At 47.8% G+C, this 23,703-nt stretch overlaps 1 protein-coding gene across 3 annotated transcripts in view; it reads right to left on the bottom strand.

Annotated features, from left to right (window-relative positions):
• Positions 1-23,703, bottom strand: part of LOC140385559 (nucleolar protein 4-like) — a 635,493-nt gene that overhangs the window by 254,583 nt on the left and 357,207 nt on the right. For all 3 annotated transcript variants that reach the window (XM_072467836.1, XM_072467837.1, XM_072467835.1), the window contains one exon: positions 2,867-3,171. In XM_072467836.1, coding sequence (XP_072323937.1) covers positions 2,867-3,171 — 305 coding nt within the window. The remainder of the gene's footprint in view (positions 1-2,866; positions 3,172-23,703) is intronic.

Genomic DNA, 23,703 nt, shown 5'->3' with positions numbered 1-23,703 from the left:
TATTTCAATGTCTCCCTATATTAATCACCAGGACCTTTTTTAATAAAATAGATAGGAGCATCATGAGCTTTGTGTGGGCAGGGAAAGTTCCGAGAGTAAGGAGGGGGTTCCTTCAGCGTAGTAGGGATAGAGGAGGACTGGCACTACCGAACTTGGGAGATTATTATTGGGCCGCCAATGTGGCAATGATATGTAGATGGATGATGGAGGGTGAGGGAGCGGCGTGGAAAAGACTGGAGAGAAAGTCCTGTAAAGGGACGAGTTTAGAGGCGCTGGTGACGGCACCGCTACCGCTCTCACCTAAAAAGTATACCACGAACCCGGTGGTGGCGGCAACACTGAACATATGGGGACAGTGGAGGCGACAGAGAGGGGTGCGGGGAGCCCTGGTGGGGTCCCCTATCAGGAACAACCATTGGTTCGCCCCAGGAAGAATGGATGGAGGATTTCAGAGCTGGTACCAGTTGGGAATTAGGAAGGTGGGAGATTTATTCATAGATGGGACTTTTGCGAGCTTGGGAGCATTGGAGGAAAAGTATAAGTTACCCCAGGGAAATTTCTTGAGATATATGCAGGTGAGGGCATTTACTAGACAACAGGTGAGGGAATTTCCGTTGCTCCTGACACAGGGGATACAGGACAGGGTGCTTTCAGGGGTGTGGGTCGGAGAGGGCAAGGTGTCAGAGATTTACAGAGAGATGAGGGAAGAGGGGGAGGAGTCGGTGGGAGAACTAAAGGGAAAGTGGGAAGAAGAATTAGGGGAAGAGATAGAAGAGGGTATGTGGGCTGATGCCCTAAGCAGGGTAAACTCCTCTTCCTCATGCGCCAGGCTTAGCATGATTCAATTTAAGGTGCTACATAGAGCACACATAACGGGGGCAAGATTGAGCAGGTTCTTTGGAGTGGAGAACAGATGTGGGAGGTGTGGCGGGAGCCCGGCAAACCACGCACATATGTTTTGGGCGTGCCCGGCACTGGAAGGATATTGGAAGGGAGTGACGGGAGTGATCTCGCAGGTGGTGAATGCCCGGGTCAAACCAAGCTGGGGGTTAGCTCTATTTGGAGTTGCGGAAGAGCCGGGAGTGCAGGAGGCGAAAGAGGCCGATGTCGTGGCCTTTGCGTCCCTAGTAGCCCGGCGCAGGATCCTACTCATGTGGAAGGAGGCGAAACCCCCCGGACTGGAGGCCTGGGTAAACGATATGGCGGGGTTTATTAAACTGGAGCAGATAAAGTTTGCCCTGAGAGGATCAGCTCAAGGGTTCACCAGGCGGTGGCAGCCATTTCTCGACTACCTAAGGGAATGTTAGAGGGAAGACAGATGACCAGCAGCAGCAACCCAGGGGGCTAGTTTAGTATAGGTCAATAGATAATGGGGTTTTGTTACTTGTGTATTGTTAAAAATTTATATTTTGTTATCGTTCCGTTTGTTTTGTAAGAGGGAAAAATGTTGTTTAGAAAAAATTTTCAATAAATATTTTTTAAAAAAATAATTATCCAATCAGTAATATATAGTATGCTCACTTTCAAAAAAGCATGGGAAAGAAAGCAGTGTATGGGTGTGTTGGACAACCAATGGTAATAGTGTGGGATCAGGGGGTCATGCAATAAAACCTCCAGGAATACATTGAACCAAAGTCTGGAGCCCCTCTTCCAGTAGAAGCTCCTGGTTAGCGATAAGATGACAACTTTGGCCAATTTCTACCCCAAACCCCTCCAAAGGCCATTCGTGGAACCAAAACTATAATCAACTGAGCACACAACAGTGATTAAACCCGGGACCTTCCTGCTCTGTATAACTCAATTATTGAATCTATATTGATCCTAAAAGAGAAATGTATCTTACATTTCCACTGGGTCATTTCCTTTCTGATGTCCAATACACAATTCTGCCACACTGACGTTAAAACCACAACAGATCAAGTACTTGGCCATGCTCAAAAGTTATTTTTGCTGCAGATTAAAATGGGTGTACAAACATTACAAGTCCAACTACATGGTGTAAATAATCCAAGACACAATCATGTAAGCATTTAAAAAAATATGCCATCACGCAACTAATAAAACATGTTCTTAAAGTCAGGTGATGGAAAACATCCGAATTTCCCAAGTTGAGTGTAAACAGTTCTCTTTTATTCATTTCATGGGATGTGGGCATCACTGGCTGGGCCAGCATTTATTCCCAATTCCTAATTGCCCTTGAACTGACTGGCTCGCTAGGCGATTTCAGAGAGCATTTAAGAGGCAACGACATTGCTTTGGATCTGGAGTCACATGTAAACCAGACCAGGTAAGATGGCAGATTTCATCCCCCAAAAGGTCATTAACGAATCAGATGGGATTTTAACAATCGGCAATAGTTTTACTAATAATCGCTTATCGTCACAAGCAGGCTTCAATTAAGTTACTGTGAAAAGCCCCTAGTCGCCACATTCCGGCGCCTGTTCGGGGAGGCCGGTACGGGAATTGAACCCGCGCTGCTGGCATTGTTCTGCATTACAAGCCAGTTGTTTAGCCCACTGTGCTAAATCAGCCCCTATCTTGCTTACTTTTTGTAATCATCCTCAGACTTTTAATTCCAGAATTTTATTGAATTCATCTGCCATGGTGGGATTCGAACCCGGGTCCCCAGAGTCCAGTGAAAATACCACTGTCTCTCGCCAGGGAAAGACTAACACGTAAAATAAACGTAAAATTTACTTCCAGTATTGAAGGTAAACCAGTAATTTTTTAATAAAGATTCCACAGTTGTACCTATTTTCTCAAAAGAATTTCAAGGTTATATTGCTTTTGAATGGCTGCCATCAGGTTGATTTTCCCATATTTGTAGTGGAATTTTTAATCATATGACAATCTGATCATTTCTTACCTTGCTTCCCAAATCTCTTGAATCTCGCTCCATTTTAATGTCAGTAACTGTATACTTGATGCGGTTTCTTCTGCCATTGCTGCTGTTATCTGTGCCATAGTCTGGTGTTATCTGGACTGATAGAGGACTGTCACTTAGGTTGATTGGTTGCTCATCCTGGCCAGCAGAATGGTCTGGATTGGCTGTGCCATTACCATTAATGTCTCCCATATTTGCATACATCTCCCCACAATGGCCTCCTTCTGCAGCACTAGAATTAAGCATTAAGGTCTCATTTCCATTGAAACACTCCACAGATGAATCCTCTGTAAAGACAAAAATGTCAGACTTCAGGACTTATCTGATTTACCGATCCAAATATCAATTTCTGCAATATAACCTGAAGTGTTCTTTCATGACAACATATCATATTAGCCAATTAGCAAGAGGAGCATTCATAAATCATGGGATTGAAACTAATATATACAAAAACTTTGTGCCAGTGTGAATGTTTTCAACGATCTTTCATTCTTAATACTTCATACTTTTTATTTTTAACTTCCAAATGTTAGTATTCATTGGAACAAATTTTTCTCATCAATTGTACCGAAATGCTGGTAAAATGGAAGTGGCAATACCACTGTTGTGGGGCGTCACTCATTAAAATTGCCCTTATTGTGTTTGCTTCATGCCTGTTTATCTACTACTTCACTTGTGTTCCATAAGGAAATCCTCTGCTGTCCAGGATCCTCCCATGTTCCTGCCTTTGAAATTGGCACCATAAGTTGCCCCCACCCTAACAAAGGTTTTTTTCATTCATTCATGGGATACGAGTGTCACTGGCTAGAATAGCATTTATTGCCCATCCCTAACTGCCCTTTAGAAGGTGGTGGTGAGCTGCCTTCTTGAAACCCTGCAGTCCATGTGGTGTGGGTACAACCACAGGGCTGTTGGAAAGGGAGTTCCAGGATTTTGACCCAGTCAGAATGAAGGAACAGCGATATATTTCCAAGTCGGTATGGTGAGTGGCCTGGAGGGGAACTACAAGGTGGTGGTGCTCTTATATGTTTGCTGCCCTTGTCCTTGAAGAAGGTAGTGACCGTGGGTTTGAAGGTGCTATCTAAGGAGTCTTGGTGATTTCCTACATTGCATCTTGTAGATGGTACACACTGCTGCCAAAATGTTTCAGTGGTGGAAGGAGAGAATGTCGTGGATGGAGTGCCAATCAAGCGTGCTGCTTTGTCCTGGTTGACGCCAAGCATCTTCAGTGTTATTGCAGCTGCATTCATTCAGGCAAGGCGAGAGTATTCCATCACACTCCTGACTTGTACCTTGTAGATGGTGGACAGGTTTTGGGGAAGTCAGGGAGTGAGTTACCCGCCGCAGGATTTCGAGCCTCTGACCTGCTCTTCTAGACACAATATATATGGCTAATCCAGTTCAGTTTCTGGTCAATGACATCCCCGAGGATGTTGATAGTGGGTGATTCCAGTGATGGTAACGCCATTGAATGTCAAGGGGCTGGCACTTGTTTGGCGCGAATATTACTTGCCACTTATCAGCCAAAGCCTGAACATTGTCCAGGTCTTACCTGGACATGGACTGCTTCAGTATCTGAGGAGTCACAAATGATATGGAACCCAAACTGAGCGCCAGTGAGCAGGTTATTACTGAGTAAGTGCTGCTTGATAGCACTGTTAATGATTCGTCCCATCATTTTACTGATTTTTGAGAGTAGACTGATGGGTGGTAATTGGCCATGTTGGATTTATCCTGTTTTTTGTGTACAGGACATACCTGGGCAAATTTCTATATTGCCAGCCAAATGCCAGTGTTGTAGCTGTACTGGAACAGCTTGGCTAGTGTGTGGCAAGTTCTGTCGCACAGGTCTTCAGCACTATTCTGGGAATATTGTCAGGGCCCGTGACCTTTGCAGTATACAGTGCCTTCAGGCGTTTCTTGATCTCACGTGGAGTGAATTGAATTGGCTTAAGACTGGGATCTGTGATGCTGGGGACCTCTGGAGCAAGCCAAAATGGATCATCGACTCGGCACTCTGGCTGAAGATTTGTTCAAATGCTTCAGTTTTATCTTTTGCACTGATATGCTGGGCTCCCCCATCATTGAGGATGGGGATACGTGGAGTTCCCCACCATTCTGAACTGGATGTGGCAGGACTGCAGAGCTCGGATGGGAATAGAGGGATACGGACCCCAGAAGTGTGGAAGATTTTAGTTTAGACGGGCAGCATGGTCGGCGCAGGCTTGGAGGGCCGAAAGGCCTGTTCCTGTGCTGTACTTTTCTTTGTTCTAAGATCTGATCCATTGGTTGTGGAATCACTTAGCTCCGTCTAATGCGCATGTCGTATGCTATAGCTTTACCAGGCTGACCCCCCATTTTTACGTATGCCTGGTGCTGCGCCTGGTATGCCCTCCTGTACATTTCATTGAACCAGGGTTGGTCCCCTGGCTTGGCGGTAATGATAGGGTGGGGGATATGTTGAGCCATGCAGTTGCATATTGTGGTTGAGTACAATACTGCTGCTGCTGATGGCCCACAGCACCTCAAGGTTAACATTTCAAGGCCGTATGACTTTTCTTCAGAGTTCTAAACAGTCAAACGGACTCGAAATGTTAACTCTTTCATTCTCCACAGATGCTGCTAGACTGGCTGAGTTTATCCAGTGTTTCTTGTTTTTCTCTCCATTGTCGTTTCCAGTGCCTAGGTCGATGCCAGGTGATCTGTACGGTCTCATTCCTTATATAATTTATGTTACAACTGACTGGCTGGTAGGCCATTTCAGAGGGCATTTAAAAGTCAACCACACTGATGTGGATCTAGAATCACATGTAGGCTAGGCCATGTAACGATGACAGATTTCTTTCCCTAAAGAGCATCAGAGGAACAGATGGACAATCAACAAATCATTAGACTTTAAATTACATATTTTTATTGAATTCAAATTGCACCATCTGCCATGGTGGGATTTGAACCCGGATTTCCAGAGCATTACCCTGGGTCTCTGGATTACTAGTCCAGTAATAATATCATTATGCCACTGGGGTGGCAGTGGCAGCTTACAAGCCTCATGACTTTGTCTGGCCTGAAGGCAGTCATTGGCCTCTCTCTACCTGTTTTGGATGGGTAGTGAGGGAGCAGGATATAAATGAGGCTTGGCCATGAAAATCAGGCAAAGCTTCCCATCGAGATGGACCAGCTCCTGCTGGGAGGTAACATTCACCTTACACTGTTAGCCCAATAACCTGATATAGTGAGCCACATTGTCTGCCTACACTATTATTATACCATTGGGTGCTCAACTCTAACTAGCCCTGCTACTTTCATTTCTATAAAACATTCCTTGGAACTTAGAGCCAGAAAATGCTGAAGCAACACTAGTTTATTAGAGCAATTAGATGTTACTTTTGTCACCACCAAAGTATTGAAGATGATTGTAAATTGACCCTCTGCTTCAATAGCTTATAAGATATTAAGCCAACCAAAACTGTGGCAGAGATTATAAACGGATTCACAGCAGCTGAATAGTTACATGCCTCAAATTGCAAGGGTCATTAAAAAAAGGCTTCAATTTCTTGATACAAGGTGACCTTAGTCATTATGATGGGCTGAGAAGTTTCTGGTGGAGACATGAAGGGGAGAAGTCACACATGAGGTGGCTTACACCAGAGGACTTTATTTAAGCCCTTTTCGCCTAGATTTTTGTAAGAAATTTGGGCTCAAGTTTGTTTTTATTGATGGGTTAAATATCCCACATCAAGAGATGCCCAATAGATACCAGACCCGGCAGCAGAAAAAACAAGGAATTAGTGTTGAATTTAGAAACTTCTGAGTCCTGTCTTGAAAAAGAAATGGCGGCGGCGGCTGCGGTATCATAGTCCACTCCACGAACTGTTGACATCTTAGCTCTGGAGCTACAGAAATTGCAGTGGGAGGTCTCAGGGGACCATGAGAAAGACATTGGGGCGGTGATATCCTCGATTCGAACGGCCTTGGCTAAGGTGGACGAGGTGGTGAAGGTGCAGGGCGTGGAGCTGAAAGAGGTGAGGGGAGCTCTGTCTAGGTAGAGTGATCAGATCACTGCCCTGGAAGGGGAGATGGCACAGGTGGCAGCCGATAACAAAGTATTAAGGGCCAAGGTAGATGATTTGGAAAATCGGTCTCGTAGACCGAAATGGAGGGTGGTTGGGTTGCCGGAGAGTCTAGAGGGTGCGAGCACGACAAAGTTCATGTCGTAATTGTTTTGGAAGATGGTGGGGCAGGGGGAAATGGTGACCTATCCAGAGTTGGATCGTGCCCGCAGGTCGTTGAGGCAGAATCCCCGTACCGTGTGTGATCATAGTGCGCTTCCACAGCTTTCATGACAAAGAGTTTTACGGTGGGCAAAGGATCATCCCAATTACAGATGGGAGGGTCATGCAGGAGAATATATGTTAGAGCAGAGCTGGCCAGAGGTGTGCTGCACTTAATAAGGCCAAGGCTGCATCGTATCGCAATAAGGTTCAATTTGGTGTGGTTTACCCCCTGCGCCTCCATGTGACTTACGAAAATAAAGACTATGGGCGGGATGCTCCGTCCCGACGAGCCACATTTGTGCCTCACCCCGCCGGCGGGATGCTCCATTACTCCAGCTGGTCAATGGGGTTTCCCATTGTGGGGCAACCCCACGCCATCGGGAAACCCCCTGGGCTGCCAGCAAAACGGAGCATCCCGCCGGCGGAGAATCCTGCCCTATTACTTTGGGACTCCAGAAGAAGCTGAACCGTTCATGGAGAGAAATGAAGTGGGATTCTCTGGTCTGCCAGCCGCGTGTTCCTCGGCGGCATGCTCTCGTATGCATCGCGTTCTCCATTGCCGCCACCTGCCAATGGAATTTCCCATTGTCACCACCCCACTTTGTCGGGAAACCCACGGGCGTGGGTGTTCTGCCGCCGCAACAGACAATCCCACTGGAGGAGAATCCCGCAAATGGACTGGGCTTGAGATAAATGTTTTCTTTTTGTATTGGTTCGGTGATGTTTGTATAGAGGCGGTGGGTGATTTCTGGTATTTGATGGGGTGTGTTTATTGGGCGATTTGGAAGTTTTTCTGTGTTAATGGGGAATTTTATTGTGGGGGCTAGAGGGATGGGTGTTGTTTATTGTTCATGTTTCTTTTTGTGTTTTTTTCTCTCTCTACTTTGGCAATAATAAAGTTGATTTCGGCGGTTAGTTAACTGGAGTGATAGCTGCAGCTCATATGGTGGGGGGGGGTGCTGGGCACATGGACTGTGAGGGGGGTGAGCAGACCGGTAAAGAGATCTAGTGTGTTTGCGCACCTTAAGGGTTTAAAGGATGATGCGGTGCTGTTGCAGGAGACCCATTTGTGGGTGAAGGATCAGTTAAGGTTGCGGAAGGGTTGGGTGGGGCAAGTGTTTCATTTGTGATTCGACAGTAGGGCCCGAGGGATAGCGATCTTGATTAATAAGAAGGCAGCTTTTTTGGTGGCTAAGATTTTGACGGATCCACATGGAGATATGTTATGGTTAGTGGGTTGTTGGCGGGTGCCCTGGTGGTGCTGGTCAATGTACATGCCCCGAACTGGGATGACACAGATTTTATCAAAATGTATAGATCCCCAATTTGGACTAACGCCAGCTAATTCTGTGAGAGGGCTTTAACTGTGTATTGGATCCTTGATTGGATAAGTCGAGGCCTAAGGCTGTGAGGCCTTCGGAGGTGGGAAAGGTACTTTTGGCCTTCATGGAACAGATAGGGGGAGTAGACCCGTGGAGATTTTTACACCCTGATGAAAAGGATTTTTCTTTCTTCTCCCAGGCACATCAAGTATAATCTAGGAGCGATTATTTTTGTGGTAGTTAGGTCCCTGCTGCCAGAAGTGATGGGGGAAGGGTACTCGGTGATAGTGATCTCTGATCATGCTCCGCATTTTCTGGCTTTGGTGGTGGGGTCAGGGCCTGCTCAGCTCCCCCCGGGGAGGTTGGAGATGTCGCTGTTGGCGGGTTTCCTCTGCCATTGAGGAGAATCTGGGGTTTAACAGATGTGAGGGGATTTCACTTCCATGTTGTGGGAGGCTTCGAAGGTGGTTATTAGAGGAGAGATCATTTCTTGCAAGGCACATTAGGAGAGGACTGAAAGGGTGGCGAAGCAGCGGTTGGTGGATGTCACCCTGGAGTTGGATCGGTAATACTCAGCTAGTCAGACACCGGAACTACTGGCAAATAGAAAGAATTTGCAGTTGGAATTTGGGCTGCTATCAATGGACAGAACGGTGTGCCAGCTAGAACGTTCGAGGGCGGCTGTTTATGAACATGGGGAGAAGGCCAGTCACCTGTTAGCGCAACAGCTGAGGCGACAGGTGGCTTCTCAGGAAATAGTGCAGGTAAAGCACTCTAGTGGCAGGTTGATCTCTCCCCCGGCCAAGGTTAATGAGGCTTTTGAGATTTTTTACTGTAACCTTTACAAGTTGGAGCCCCCGAGAAACAGATTGTCAATGTTGGAGTTCTTGGATATTTTGCCTAGCCCAGTGGTGGAGCAGGAGAGAAGGGAGGAACTGGAGATCCCGCTGACCTTAGAGGAGGTTATGTAATGCATGGGTCTGATGCAGTTGGATCAAGGCGCCAGGAGCGGATGGATTCCCAATCAAATTTTACAAGATATTTATGAGACAATTGACCCTGGTGGTGTTGGAAATGTTCAAGGATTCAATGTCTCGAGGGTGTTTCTAGCCACATTGACACAGGCGTTTATCTCCTTCGTCTTAAGAAAGATAAGGATTTGGCAAGAGTGTGGGTCTTATTTCTCTCCAGAATGCAGATGCAAAGTTGTTGACGAAGGTCTTGGCTATGCGCCTGAAGCCCTACCTTCCAGGGGTTATATCGGAGAAGCAGACTGGATTTGTTTGGGTAGGCCATTGTCGGCCAATGTTCGGAGACTGTTAAATGTTGTTTTGTTCCCTTCTCCAGTCCTTGAGTCAGAGGTGATTATTTAATTAGACACGGAAAAGGCATTTGATAGGGTGGAGTGGGGTTATTTGTTTGAGGTCCTAGGGAGGTTTGGCTTTGGGCCTAGATTTATAGCTTGGATCCAGCTCTTATATAAGGTCCCCACCATGAGCATTCAGATGAATGCCTTGAGTTCAAAGCATTTCTAACTGGTGAGAGGCACGAGACAGAGATGTCCACTGTCCCCGCTATTGTTTGCCTTAGCAATTGAAGTTCTGGCCATAGAGCTGAGGTCACCTACGAAGTTGGGGGGAGGAGAGAGGGAGGGGAATAGAGCAGAGGGTACCATTGTAGGCAGACGATTTGTTGCTGGATGTGATGGACCCCCTCACCAGTACAGAGGAGATAATGAAACTGCTCAGGAGGTTTGACTCCTTTTCAGGGTATAAATTAAACTTAGGCAAAAGCGAATGCTTTCCGGTGAGTCACCCAGGGTGGGGAGTTGGTCTGGGGAGGTAGCCCTTTCGCCTGGCCAGTCCAGCTTCTGTTATTTAGGAATCTGGGTGGCCTATGATTGGGCTGTGCTCCATAAACTAAATTTGGGGGATCTGGTCATTGCAGTGAAAGCTAACCTGAAGAGGTGGGGAAACCTCCCACTGAACTTGGCGGACAGAGTTCAGTTGGTAAATAGGAATAACTTCCCAAGGTTTTGATTTTTGTTGCAGTTTTCCACCCTAAATGTATCTTTGTGAAAGTCAGTAAAATATTATCTTCTTTTATTTGGGCGGGTAAGACCCCGCTGATTCTCCGGGTATTTTTGCAAAGGGATAGGTAGTCGGGCCATCCTCTTATGGACTGACCTGATATGTATTTACATTGTGTACCTATTCGGTATTTTATTTTTATTTTATTTTCATGTACTAAATTTTTAGTACATGAAAAAATTTAATTTTTCTTTGTTCTTTAGAAAATAGGTGACAGTTTTAGATAGAGGATCTGGATCGGCGCAGGCTTGGAGGGCCGAAGGGCCTGTTCCTGTGCTGTAATTTTTTTTTGTTCTTCTATGTTCTTTAAATGATCTGTTTGTGCTGCTCGCAGAAAAATACTTTTCACTGTGCCTCGCTACACGTGACAATAAACAAATCCAATCCAATACAATCTGTTATTTTATTATTGGGCGGAGAATATCGAGAGGATGCGGGGTTGGTACAGGGGGACGGAATTTGTTTGGGGGCAGATGGAGGGAGGTGCCTGCAGAGTTTCAGAGCCTTGGTTACAGCTCCTCTTCCATTCGCTCTGGCTAAATGGACTTCAGTCCAGTGGTGTGGCCATATGGAAACAGTTTAGAAAGCATTATAAGCTGGATGCTATGTCATTGTTGGCCCCAATCTGTGAGAATCATTGTACCAGTGGCCATGGATTTGGTGTAGAGACAGGGGGCCTGGAGGGGTTTGGAGATTTGTTTATAGATGGGAAGTCCACTGATTTTGAAGAGTGGGTGGAGGCAAGTACCGACTTCCAAGAGCTAACTTGTTTTAGTATTATCAGGTACGAGCCTATGTATGCAAAGATTTCTTCTTACCCCATGGCACCTCCGTCCTCGTTGATGGATAGGGTTCTTTCGGTGATGGATGTAGGGAAAGGGAAGGTATTGGACATTTATAGTCAGCTCGTGTCGATGGAACAAGTTTCGCTGGATGAGGTTAAGAGAAAGTAGGAGGGGGACTGGGCCATGTGTTTGAAGGGGGGTGCAAAGCGAGGCTCTACATAGGTCAACTCCACCTCCTTGTACGCTAGGCTCAGCGTAATTCAATTTAAAGTGGTTCATAGGGCACATCTGGCCAGGGCATTATTAAATGGGTTCTTCTCGGAAGTAGATGATAGGTATGAGCAGTGTACTAGGCGTCCGGTGCACCATTAGCACGTGTCCTGTTCTTGTTCTAAGACTTTGAGCTTTTGGGTGTCCCTCTTCAGCACCATGTCAGGAATTCTTGGGGCTGAGTTGGAGCCTTTCCATTTGCTGGCTTTCTTTGGGGTTTCAGATTTACTGGAGCTACAGATGGGGGCAAAGATGGATTATCTGGCCTTTCCTTGCTAATAGCCCGAAGGTGACGGCAATTTGGATGGAGGTCTTCGGTCCAGCCCAGTGTCACAGTGTGGTTAAGTGACCTGACAGAGTTTTTACATTCAGAAAAAAATTAAGTATATCTTGAGAGGTTCTATCTGAAGCGCCAGCTGTTCATTTCCTACTTCAGGGAGCTGATCAACATCAGATGTTAGGGGGTGGGTTTCGGGGGATTGTTTTTTGCACTTTTTGGGTTTGTTTCTGGGGTTGGGGGGTTGAAATATTGTAATGGTTGTTTGAATTCTGTAATTGTTGTTGAATATGGTTGTGAAGGTGTTATATTGGTAAACTTTCTCAATAAAAATATTTTCAAAAAGTGATGGGCTGAGAAAGTGTTCTATAACTTTGCTGATAGTCCATGTTGTTACGATTCCAGTTAGTATTATAACGGGACAGGAAGATCTCAGAATGGGACCCTTGCTCAAATAACTGTAACATTTTTAGAAAACATGGAAGACTGAGTCATACGACTTCAAATTAGTTTTAACAAGAAATAAAACATTCCTTGTATGAAACATGAAAAATTTAATTATACAATACTCCTTAGTCCCCCCTTAGTGTCACAAAAATGCAGATACAGATTACTAAGTACATCTTAAGTTACAATGGTCGCAGTAATGCAAAGTCCCTTTAAACACAGACTGAATGTAGTCAAATACACTTTCCACTCTGAACCCAAGTGAATGTCTCTCCTCAAAATCCCCCAGATGTTTCTAAATTTGTGAGCCACTTTGTCTCATTGAAATCCGGCTTCCACATGAGTGATTTCAAATTCCGCTTTCAAAAAGACATATTTTGAAACAAGAGGCATCCCTCAGAGTCATCCATCAAGGATTCACTTACAGGTTTTACTCCTTCCGCCTTCAGGATTTCGTTGTCTTCACAGTTGCTTATACTATCGATTCCCATATTAAAATGGCATCAAATCTTTGATTTACCTCTGAAGTCTGCATGCGCAGTAATCACTAATCCACGCAATTGCTTCCGCAGTGGCTAAATGGAGTTTGGTGAGGCCTCTGCAAAATTTTGTCAGGGGCAGTCTTCAGTGATGTGAGTCATTGATTGGGGTGCACCACACCTGCAGTCCGGGTTCCATGCAAGGCCTCACCTGTGCCGATTTGCTGAACAAAGGCCTTTGCCATACAGAAATGGTTAAGGAGAGTCCAATGTTGGCGTGGCAGGTTGAAGTCGGGTGAATGGGTTGTGGGCTCTGTGATGAAGAAGTGGTTATTAATGATGTTGGTTCCATTCCTGCTGGCATAGGGCTTCTGCAGTTATTCCTTGGTACAGTGGTCTTAACCATACAGACTGGCGTGATGGGAGGCAAGCAGCAGGTGGACTGGTACAGTCTTTGTATAGCTGTAGGCTTGGGTTGTTGTCTACCTTGTCCAGGAGCTTTCTTGGTACAATCTCCCTCCTTATGAGAGGGGGATGAATGGTGCTCACAACTGGGAGCCAGCTGAGTTGATTGGAGGGTAGCCGAGATGATATACATTGTTGTGTTAAGCTGGCCATCTACAAGGCGCGTATGGAATGAGTTTTACCATGCTGTTGTACAGTGCTCTGCACGGTACTCTGCACTTGAGTAGATGATGGCAAGAGCAGGTTCCTTAAGGTTTGAGCAATTGCAACCCATGAAGAGCCAGCAAGTTTGTTGATGAAGTTGTTTCGTGTTTAGATCTTTGTTGCTGTCTTGTACAGGTGTTTTTTGTATATCAGTGTTCGACCAAGGATAACACCAAGATAAATGGGATCAGGGGCAAAATTCGCCTACCCCCCGCTGGGTCGGAGAATCGCCGGGGGCTGGCGTGAATCCCGCCCCCGCCGGTTGCCGAATTCTCCGGCACCGGAGATTCGGCGGGGGCGGGAATCGCACCGCGTCGGTTTGCGGGCCCCCCCCGCGCGATTCACCGGCCCGGATGGGCCGAAGTCCCGCCGCTAAAATGCCTGTCCCGCCGACGTAGATTAAACCACCTACCTTACCGGCGGGACAAGGCGGCGCAGGCGGGCTCCGGGGTCCTGGGGGGGGGGGCGCGGGGCGATCTGGCCCCGGGGGGTGCCCCCACGGTGGCCTGGTCCGCGATTGGGTCCCACCGATCCGCGGGCGGGCCTGTGCCGTGGGGGCACTCTTTCCCTTCCGCCTCCACCACGGTCTCCACCATGGCGGAGGCAGAAGAGACTCCCTCCACTGCGCATGCGCGGGAATGCCGTCAGCGGCCGCTGACGCTCCCGCGCATGCGCCGCCCGGAGATGTCATTTCCGCGCCAGCTGGCGGGGCACCAAAGGCCTTTTCCACCAGCTGTCGGGGCGGAAATTCGTCCGGCGCCGACCTAGCCCCTTAAGGTTGGGGCTCGGCCCCCAAAGATGCGGAGCATTCCGCACCTTTGGGGCGGCGCGATGCCCGACTGATTTCGCCGTTTTGGGCGCCAGTCGGCGGACATCGCGCCGTTTCCGGAGAATTTCGCCCCTTTTACGTGAATCAGACTCTCAACATTCAGGAGATGTTGAGTTCCCTCTTGGTGCTGACATTGTGGAGGTGGAATATACTTGAGACTGGTTTGTTGCTGCTGGGCTGAGACTTACAATAGTTAGCCAGTTTTGCAACATTATTGTTTAGTGTGGCCTGTACTTTAGAAAACATCCGAACCTGAGGCACAGCAGATATTGTCAGCGCAGATGAACTTCCAAGACAGATCATGGCAAAGGTTTGGGACTGGAACAGATCCCTGGGTAAGCCTGTTGGACTATTTCTGCCAGGCACTTGGCACATCTCCCATTTGCTTCCTGAACCATCTATCGCGGAGTAATAATTCAATGGCATCAGTAACCCACAGAGAGAGGACTTTTGAGATTTTGACAAGGAGACCAATATGCCAGACCGTGTCATATGCCACAGTGAGTTCCAGAAAGACAGCACCTGTTTTTAGCCATTTTCAATGAAAGATGATTAGGACAAGAACTTGGTTGCATGTGCTTCACTCTCTTCAAAAGCCAGCCTGTTCAGCCTTCAAGATTTTCTCCACCTCTGGTTCTAGCCGCTTTAAGATGACATGTTTTTAAGATCTAGCAGCACACACAGAGCAGAGATATTGGTCAGTAGCTTGAAATAAGTTTGGGCCTTTGCCTGGTTTTGGGAGGCCATTGGTCATAGGCCTGGGTTTAGGCAATCTCCTTTTGCAAATAATCCTTGAGAGGAATTGAGCCAACCAACAGAATGTTGTCACTGCTGGCAGCAGTGCCAGGCTTGATTTTATGTAGGGTTGACAGCATCTGCGGAGATTAACAGAGCTAACATTTTGAGTCTGGATGATTCCTTGTCAAAGCTGGTTGACTCTTTGTCAAAGCTGGTAATCCAGACTCGAAATGTTAGCTCCCATTTCTCTCCACAGATGTTGTCCGACCTGCTGAGATTGTCCAGTATTTTCTGTTTTTGTTTCAGATTCCAGTATCCGCACAATTTGCTTTTATCTTTTTTGATTTTTATGCAGCACATTATCCAACTGCACTACAGTGAAGCATTCAGGGCCTTCAAAGGGCTCTCCACTTAGTTTTTCATTTTTTTTTTTCACTTTTATCCCAGGGATGCCGTTCCCATGTGGTGATGGGTCACTACTTTGTTGGCATTTACAGGTGGTCGGCTTGGTGTTAGTGGTTGCTGGTAGCGTAGGAGCCTCCAGCGTTTCTGGCCGGAACGGGCGAATTCAAGTTTCTGGTTGTCTCTTCCCATCTAGCTCAGCGGCACTCCAAATGTTCAGCTACATCTGGGTCACCAGTTTCCTCATAGTGTTGAAGGAGAGAAGCACATTCCTCTTCAAAGCAGGGAGTGTACACTGGGCGATATCCACGTGGGATAGATTTGGTGGCTGCTTGGTAGATGGCTTTGCAGAAGTGGCTGTATACCTGCTCTATGGGGGATATGGTGGTGCCACACTTTGTTCCAATGCCTTGTGGTATTTCCCCCAGTTAGTTTTGGGTAGGTTGCACCGCTTTTTCTTTGAGCTGGTGATGGAAAGTAGTTGAAGGCAGTTGTGGGTCAGGGTTGGTCTGTGTTGGCTGTGTGGGATGCCAAGCAAGACTTAGTATGATATTGGGAATGGGTTGCCATGTGTTGAGCTGACCCAGCAGAGGTCAGGCGAGTAGTCATGCCTCCATCTTGCAGATTGGAAAGTAAAATTGAGGTCATTTTGTGCGGCCCAATTTGCAAATTTTGCACCATTAGCATCAACCTCATTGCAGCTCCCCCAGGCTGTGTGATGACTGTTGAAGTCTCCGGAATAGACAGCTGGGTGTGATGGAGCAGGGAGAATATGTTTGTCCCAGCTGCTGCTGGGAGGCTTGTGGACATTTGCTATTTTGAAGGCCTCAATCCTGATCACATCCTATAGATCAGGCTGATGGGCATCGCAGGGACTGGGGTGCATCATCACCCCTGGAAATGATATTGTGGTTTTGTTTGTTAAGTTTCCTTTGATGATTTTTTTAAAATTACAGTGCTCCACCAGGGGCTGTCACCCCCTCTGATTTTTGTTTAATTTATTGATTTTTTTTCTATTCAAAAGTATACAAGGAGTCAGCTGGGACACATAGATAGAAGTTAGGAGGCAGAGATCTGTAAGGCTACATACTGTGAATAAGCCTACCATCAAGGAAAGGAATTGTGTCTTATTTTGTACTTCACCATCTGGCTTGGATCCATATAACAAACTGAGTCATCACACACAAGCATAAATTCATTTAGGGGTCAATTTTAATATCAGGTGGGATTCAGCGCAGATTGTGTTTGCAGAGAATTCAAAAGCTGGACTAATTAATTTCCCAGGGATAATTTAAACGACACTAATACATAAAAAAGTATAAACTGACCAAGAAGCTATTGCTGGCCTTTGAAAAATGTTTCGCTGTTTACTAGCAAGAGGTAGGTGTTGGGAAGGGGGTTCTGGGGGGGTTTGTGAGGTGGTGGTGGAGTGTGCAGGGCCGGGAAGGCTCCTTCTGATCTCCCTGGCCCCATAAAAAAATGTAAAAAAACACTGCGGTGTTTTCTGGTGCGGTGCACCCCCCACCGGCAGCAGGCCCACGCCGTCGGGAAATCCAGGGGCGTGAGTGCGCTCCCGCCGACGGAGAATCCAGCCCATGTTCTTAAGACCCCACATTGAAAGTCCTGAGATCTGAATTTTCAAAGTAAATGATGCAAGTAGACAGCATCAATCTGCACAGTTCACTCACACCATTCCAACGATACTTAGAGCATACTGGCAGCACAGCAAAAACATAAATTACACTTTTTTTGTAAACATTTAATCCTGTAAAGGATGCTGGCTCAGAATTGTTTTGTGAAGCATAAAGTCTGGTTCAGGTTAGGTTCACAGCCCAGGGAAGTTGAAAACTACAGCACCTTTGTTGAAACAGAGGATTTAAATAACTGAATCAGTGTTGAGCCTGCAGCAATTTAAAGTTGAGTTGACTGCTAACCAGGCAACTACCCACAGCTGTCTGTAAGAACAAGTTCAGTTTTGATGCTTCGGCATTTCAATGCCAGGTGTGGCATGAGTGTGTTTGGCATAGCAAGGGTGAATGTGGGACTGGAGAACAGTACAGCCCACATGAAGAATGTCATAATATACACACATGTATATGATGGTGCACAGACAGGCAGTGATTTACACACAGGATGACCAGTGAACACACAGAACACAGCAGCCAATCACCAGACAGGACACGACCACTATAAAGCCAGAGGGCACTAGTTTTCCCACTCTCTTGGGATCCAGCCTCTGAGACAGTCAGAGCCCATGAGCAGCAACCAGAACATACACCATGTGGTAGTAAGATAGTCTGGTCAGGTTAGCCTCAGGTCTCCAGTCAAGTCAGCATAGTGTCAACCCACAGTTAAAGTGTGTATGATAGTTAACAGTTCAATAAAATCAAGTTGCATTTCTTCAAGTGTTGGAAGCCTGTCTCTCTCACTGCTGCAGTACACGCAGTCCTCGCAGACCCGGCATACCCAACGCATCATGGTACCAGTGAGTCATGCTCGAGTTTGACGGACCGACCTTGAGATAGTCTGCCTTTGACCAGCGATCAGCCATCCGGTAACATGGACAGCGTCCGCCCTCCCCCGCAGCTGTGCAACGCCGGCAACCTCGGTGCTAACTGGAAGATTTTCAAGCAGAAGTTCCAGCTGTATCTTGAAGCCACCAACCTCGAAACCGCATCGGAGCCAGGAAGATCGCTCTCTTCCTCGCTACAGCCGGGGACCACGCTATCCAGATTTTCAACTCCCTCACCTTTGCTGAAGGCGAGGACAAGACAAAGTTTAAAACAGTCCTGCTTAAGTTTGACAGCCACTGTGACATCGAAGTCAACGAGAGCTTTGAACACTGTGTTCCAGCAGAGGCTTCAGGGTAAGGATGAACCTTTTCAGTCCTTCTTAACCCATCTCCGTATCCTCGCGCAGTCTTGCAACTACGGCTCCACTTCCGACTCCATGATCCGCGACCAGATCGTTTTCGGGGCCCACTCCGATCCCCTTCGCCAGCAGGTCCTTAAAGTTAAGCAGCTCACCCTTACCATCGCCATCAAAACCTGCGTCCTCCACAAGCACGCTAACAACCGGTACTCCCATATCAAGGCGGCAGAGATGACACGGCAAGGCCCCCACGATGCGAAGCGAGTGCAGGCCGTAAAACAGCTCCAGGACCTGAGTCTGGATGAGGGCGGCCATTTCGCGCGCATTTCCCGGCCTCCTGCGCAGTGCAGGGACGTCCGGTCAGTACAGCAACTCATTGCAGACTCTGACATGGTTCCAGATCCCGACACCGAGGGCCTCACATCCCCATTCCGGGTGGGCATCATCACCAAGCATACGCTGCTTTCAGCGAACAAGCTGAAACAACTCCCAGTGATGAGCATTGATCCGGACGACGAGTGGTGTGCCACCCTTACAGTCAACGAGGCTCGCATACGCTTCATGCTGGACACCGGCGCTTCAGCGAACCTCATTTCAAAGTCTAACCTGGACACCATCCGCACCAAGCCAAGCATTCTTCCACCGGCCTGCCAGCTCCTCGACTACAATGGCAATGCCATTGCTGCCAGTGGCTCATGCCAGCTTGCAGTATCCCATCATCCTTCAAAAGCAACCCTGCATTTTGAAATTGTAGGAACCAACAGAGCTTCCCTGCTCGGTGCTCGGGCCTGCAAAATCCTGAATCTTGTGCAGCGGGTTCACACCATGGCATCCGCAGAGGCAACGGCCTCGCCAGATGTCAACTTCCAAGTCCAATTAGATGACATCATAGCACAATACCACAGCGTCTTTGAAGGTATGGGTACACTACCTAACCGATACAAGGTACTGCTGAAGCCGAATGCCACACCTGGGATTCATGCACCGCGTCGGGTGTCGGCACCCCTCAAGGACCGTCTCAAGCAGCAGCTGCAAGACCTCCAGGACCAGGGCGTCATTTCTAAGATCACTGAACCCACGGACTGGGTTAGCTCCATGGTCTGTGTCAAAAAACCGTCAGGGGAACATCGCATTTGCATCGACCCCAAAGATTTGAACAGTAACATCATGAGGGAACACTACCCTATACCTAAACGAGAAGAGCTCACCAGTGAAATGGCTCACGCCAAGCTTCTCACGTAGCTGGATGCCTCCAAGGGGTTTTGGCAAATACAACTGGACACGTCCAGTCGAAAGTTGTGTACATTCAACACCCCGTTCGGTCGCTACTGTTACAACCAGATGCCCTTTGGCATCATCTCCGCCTCGGAGGTGTTCCACCGCATAATGGAGCAAATGATGGAGGGCATCGAGGGGGTGCGAGTGTACGTCGATGATATTATTATCTGATCCACAACTCCTCAGGAGCACACCAATTGCCTCAAGCGAGTGTTCCGCAGGATCCACGAGCATGGCCTCCGACTCAATGGAGTCAAATGCTCGTTCGGTCAAGTAGAAATAAAGTTCCTTGGCGACCATATTTCGCAGTTCGGTGTGCAGCCAGATGCAGACAAGGTGGCGGCGATCAACGCCATGAAGACCCCGGAGGACAAGAAGGCCGTCCTCCGCTTCCTCGGGATGGTCAATTTCCTTGGGAAGTTTATACCCAACCTTGCATCACACACCACAGCTCTCCGCAATCTTGTCAAAAAAACGATGGACTTCCAGTGGCTCCCCGCTCACGAGCAAGAGTGGCGTGAGCTCAGGGCGAAACTCACCAAGGCCCGGTACTGGCATTTTTCGACTCCGCCAAGGAGACGAAGATCTCCACCGACGCGAGCCAGGCTGGCATTGGGGCAGTACTCCTCCAGCGGGACGAATCCTCCTCCTGGGCCCCAGTCGCATATGCCTCCAGAGCCATGACACCTACTGATACGCTCAGATTGGAAAAGAATGCCTGGGCCCACAGTTAAAGTATGTATGATAGTTAAGAGTTCAATAAAATCGAGTTGCATTTCTTCAAGTGTTGGAAGCCTTTCTCTCTCACTGCTGCAGTAAACGCAGTCCTCGCAGACCTGGCATACCCAACACATCAAAGAACACATGACAAGGGGCCTGGGTCAGTCAAAGAATATGCAGAGACCTTTGTAGAAGTAAGTATGAAGTCAGCTCTTAGTCTGGGCTATACATTGTACACATGTAAATAGTTGTGTGTTACCAGTGAACACTACTGACCAACCTTACATGTCTTTAAACCTCTTTGTGAGATCTATTAGACAAAAGTCTTCCAACATGGTGGGAGCTCATGAACAAACCCAGGACTGAAGCAGGACCATGAAGTTTGAAAAAAACAAAGGAACAGCATCCTGACCTGACTGAAGTACATTTGCACTGAAGACATAGCTGGAGATCGCTGACAAAGAAGTTCCATTGCAGGCTAGGATGCTGAAGGGCAGAAAATAAATCCACTGTGCAGCTAAAGATCTCCAACAAAGCACATGGAGGTCCATTGTGGATCCCCATCGAATGCACAGTCAGTCAAAGGAGCTAGCAAGGGTGAGCAAAAATTCAGTTATAAAGCTGAACCAGCCTTTAAAGGTCTTCCGGCCATTAAACAATCAGAGCAGTCTGTTTCATTAATCACCACAGGCAGCCAGGGTTCAGAGACTGCACCATACCACATGGCAGCCGAGCTCATGTCGAAAAACACCAAAACAAACGGCCGGGAAAAAAGCGGATGAAAGTCCGTTGGAGAGGGGAAAGGTCACCGCGGGGTCAACAAAGAAAATGGAGGTTGGAGCACCAGGGGAGGCCGCAGTGCTTACGGCTGAAGAAATAACTAAGGTGATGGCTGCGGAATTCCAAAAGCAGTTGCCGCAGATTGAGAAATGTATGGAGATGGTGAGGAAGGAGATGAGGGGGGTTTTGAATGTGCTGGTGGAGGAGGCGGTTTCCCCGGTGAAGACGGCGGTGGCGAGCGCAGTGGCGGAGGTGCGAGAGCAAGGGGAGGCGCTGAAGGAAGTGGAGGAGACGGTATTGCAGCATCGTGATCAACTTGCCTCGATGGGGAAGGAGATGCGGAAGGTGATGGACACGAACAAGAATCTGCAAGGAAAAATGGAAGATCTGGAAAACAGATCCAGGCGACAGAATTTGAGGGTCGTGGGGCTGCCGAAGGAATTGAAGGACCGAAGCCGACTGAGTATTTTGCCGCGATGCTGGCAAAACTACTGGGCGAGGGGAGGACCCCTCCCGATATGAACTGGATCGGGCTCATCGGTCGTGGAGGCCTGTACCAAAGGCGAGTGAGCCGCCAAGGGCAGTGACTCTGTGCTTCCCTAGGTACAGTGTGGAGGAGAAGGTCCTGAGCTGGGTCAAGCAGAAGCGGGTGGTGCAGTGGGCTGGAGCTGGTATACGTGTATACCAGGACTTTACGGTGGAGCTGGCGAGGAGGCGGGCTGCCTTCAACCGGGTGAAGAGTGCACTGTACATTAGCAAGGTGCGGTGCGGCATTGTATATCCAGCTGAGGGTGACTTACAAGCTCAGGGACTTTTATTTTAGAACGGCAGAAGCAGCGGAGGAGTTTGCGAAGGCAGAAGGACTGTGGCAGAACTGACAAATTGAGGAATGGTCATGTGCCGATGTAACCTCATGACTGTATGTTCTTCTTTTTTTTTGTATCACTGCGCGCGGGTGTAGAGGCTAAAGGAGCCAATGTTGAATATATTTGGACAAGGGAAGGGACGGGACTTTTACTCGAAAGGTTGCCTCTTTGGGGTGTCGGTGGATATGCGGGGTTTGTGTGCTAACAGGGGATCTTTGGGCTTTCCTAGGGCCGGGCAAGGGGGAAAGGGACCCGGGCGGGGGCCTCCACGCTGGCCGGTTTAAGCCGGCCAGTGAACGGGAGTGAGGTGGGGGGAGGGGCTGCAGCCATCGGAGCCTGACAGAACAGGGTCCGAGTGGTCTAGCCGGGGTGGAAAGTTGGGGGGAAGGAACCGAGGTTGGGGGAGGGAACCGAGGTTGGGAGGGGGAGTTTTACAAGAGGCAGTGGACAGGAGGAGCTGGAGACTTGGGGGGGGGGGTACAACTTTGGGGTATCATGTACGGTACTCTCTTAGAGGCTGGATGGCGTTGGTTGGGGGGGTGGGTAGGTGGAAAGCCGTGTAGATTAAGGGTGACTACGGGTAATCCCGGATTCCTTTTTGTCATTTGTTTATGTAAACATGCGGGTTGAGGTTTGGGGTTGGTGGGCGGATGGGATCGTTGTTATTATGGGGATTGACATATCTTGTTGATTATTGTTTATTGTTGATGGGTGTAAATGTGGGAGAAAACGTGAAAGAGGAGATTTTTTTAAAAAATGTGTTTAAATGGCAGCCGAGCTCTGTTGAAAACAAAGACCAAAGTTTTAAAATCTCAGCCGGAGCCAGGAGTCATATTTTAATCGGACTAATGCTCCACAAACCTTTTAAAGGGTCCACACCTTTGAATAAAAAAAATCACTGCAAGAAATCGATCCCTTTGATGTCAGGTCCATGATAACCACAAGAGCCCGCCAGAATCCGACAAACATGGGAAGAAGCATTGAAAAAATGGTTATTCTTGGAAAGTGAAAGAGCAATTAAATCTGTACTTCCTCGAGTTTAAAAATTGTGGATAATAAATCAATCACACCAGATCAATTTGGGATGGTTCAAGGATCAGACCAGGTACAGAACTGGGGCTTTGATGAAAACGATTTTCAAGATACATGATAGTTTCAGGATTAGATAAGGCAGAGGCTAAATAAGAGAAGACACTACTAAACTCAGTAGGTCTGATAGCTGATTACATCATTGCAAGGCGCAGAATAAATAAGCTTCAAATTTTGAAGATTTTCTGAAATCCTTTGATAACTTTTTGAATTTAAGCAATAACATTTTAGAGCAAACCAAGTTCAACCAGCGCGTCCACAGCCTGGAGGACCAGTTGACTCTTTTAGAAACAAATTTTACAGATTGGTTGAAGACTGTGATAACAGTGACTTTAGGTCAGAGGGCATACAAGACCGAATAGTAGTCGAAGCAGCTGATGATGTCCTTTCAGACATCCTACAGGTAAAAGATCTGGGGCGAAATTCTCCGGTATCGGCGCGATGTCCGACGACCGGCGGCAAAAACGGCGCAAATCAGTCCGGCATCGCGCCGCCCCAAAGGTGTGGAATCCTCCGCATCATGGGGGGCCGAGCCCTAACCTTGAGGGGCTAGGCCCGCGCCGGGCTGATTTCCGCCCTGCCAGCTGGCAGAAAAGGCCTTTGGTGCCCCGCCAGCTGGCGCGGAAATGACGT

Source organism: Scyliorhinus torazame, chromosome 11, assembly GCF_047496885.1.
Source record: "Scyliorhinus torazame isolate Kashiwa2021f chromosome 11, sScyTor2.1, whole genome shotgun sequence".
NCBI classification, from domain to species: domain Eukaryota; kingdom Metazoa; phylum Chordata; class Chondrichthyes; order Carcharhiniformes; family Scyliorhinidae; genus Scyliorhinus; species Scyliorhinus torazame.
Note: the sequence above shows the minus strand (reverse complement) of the source record. Positions and strands in the feature narration are given on the sequence as shown.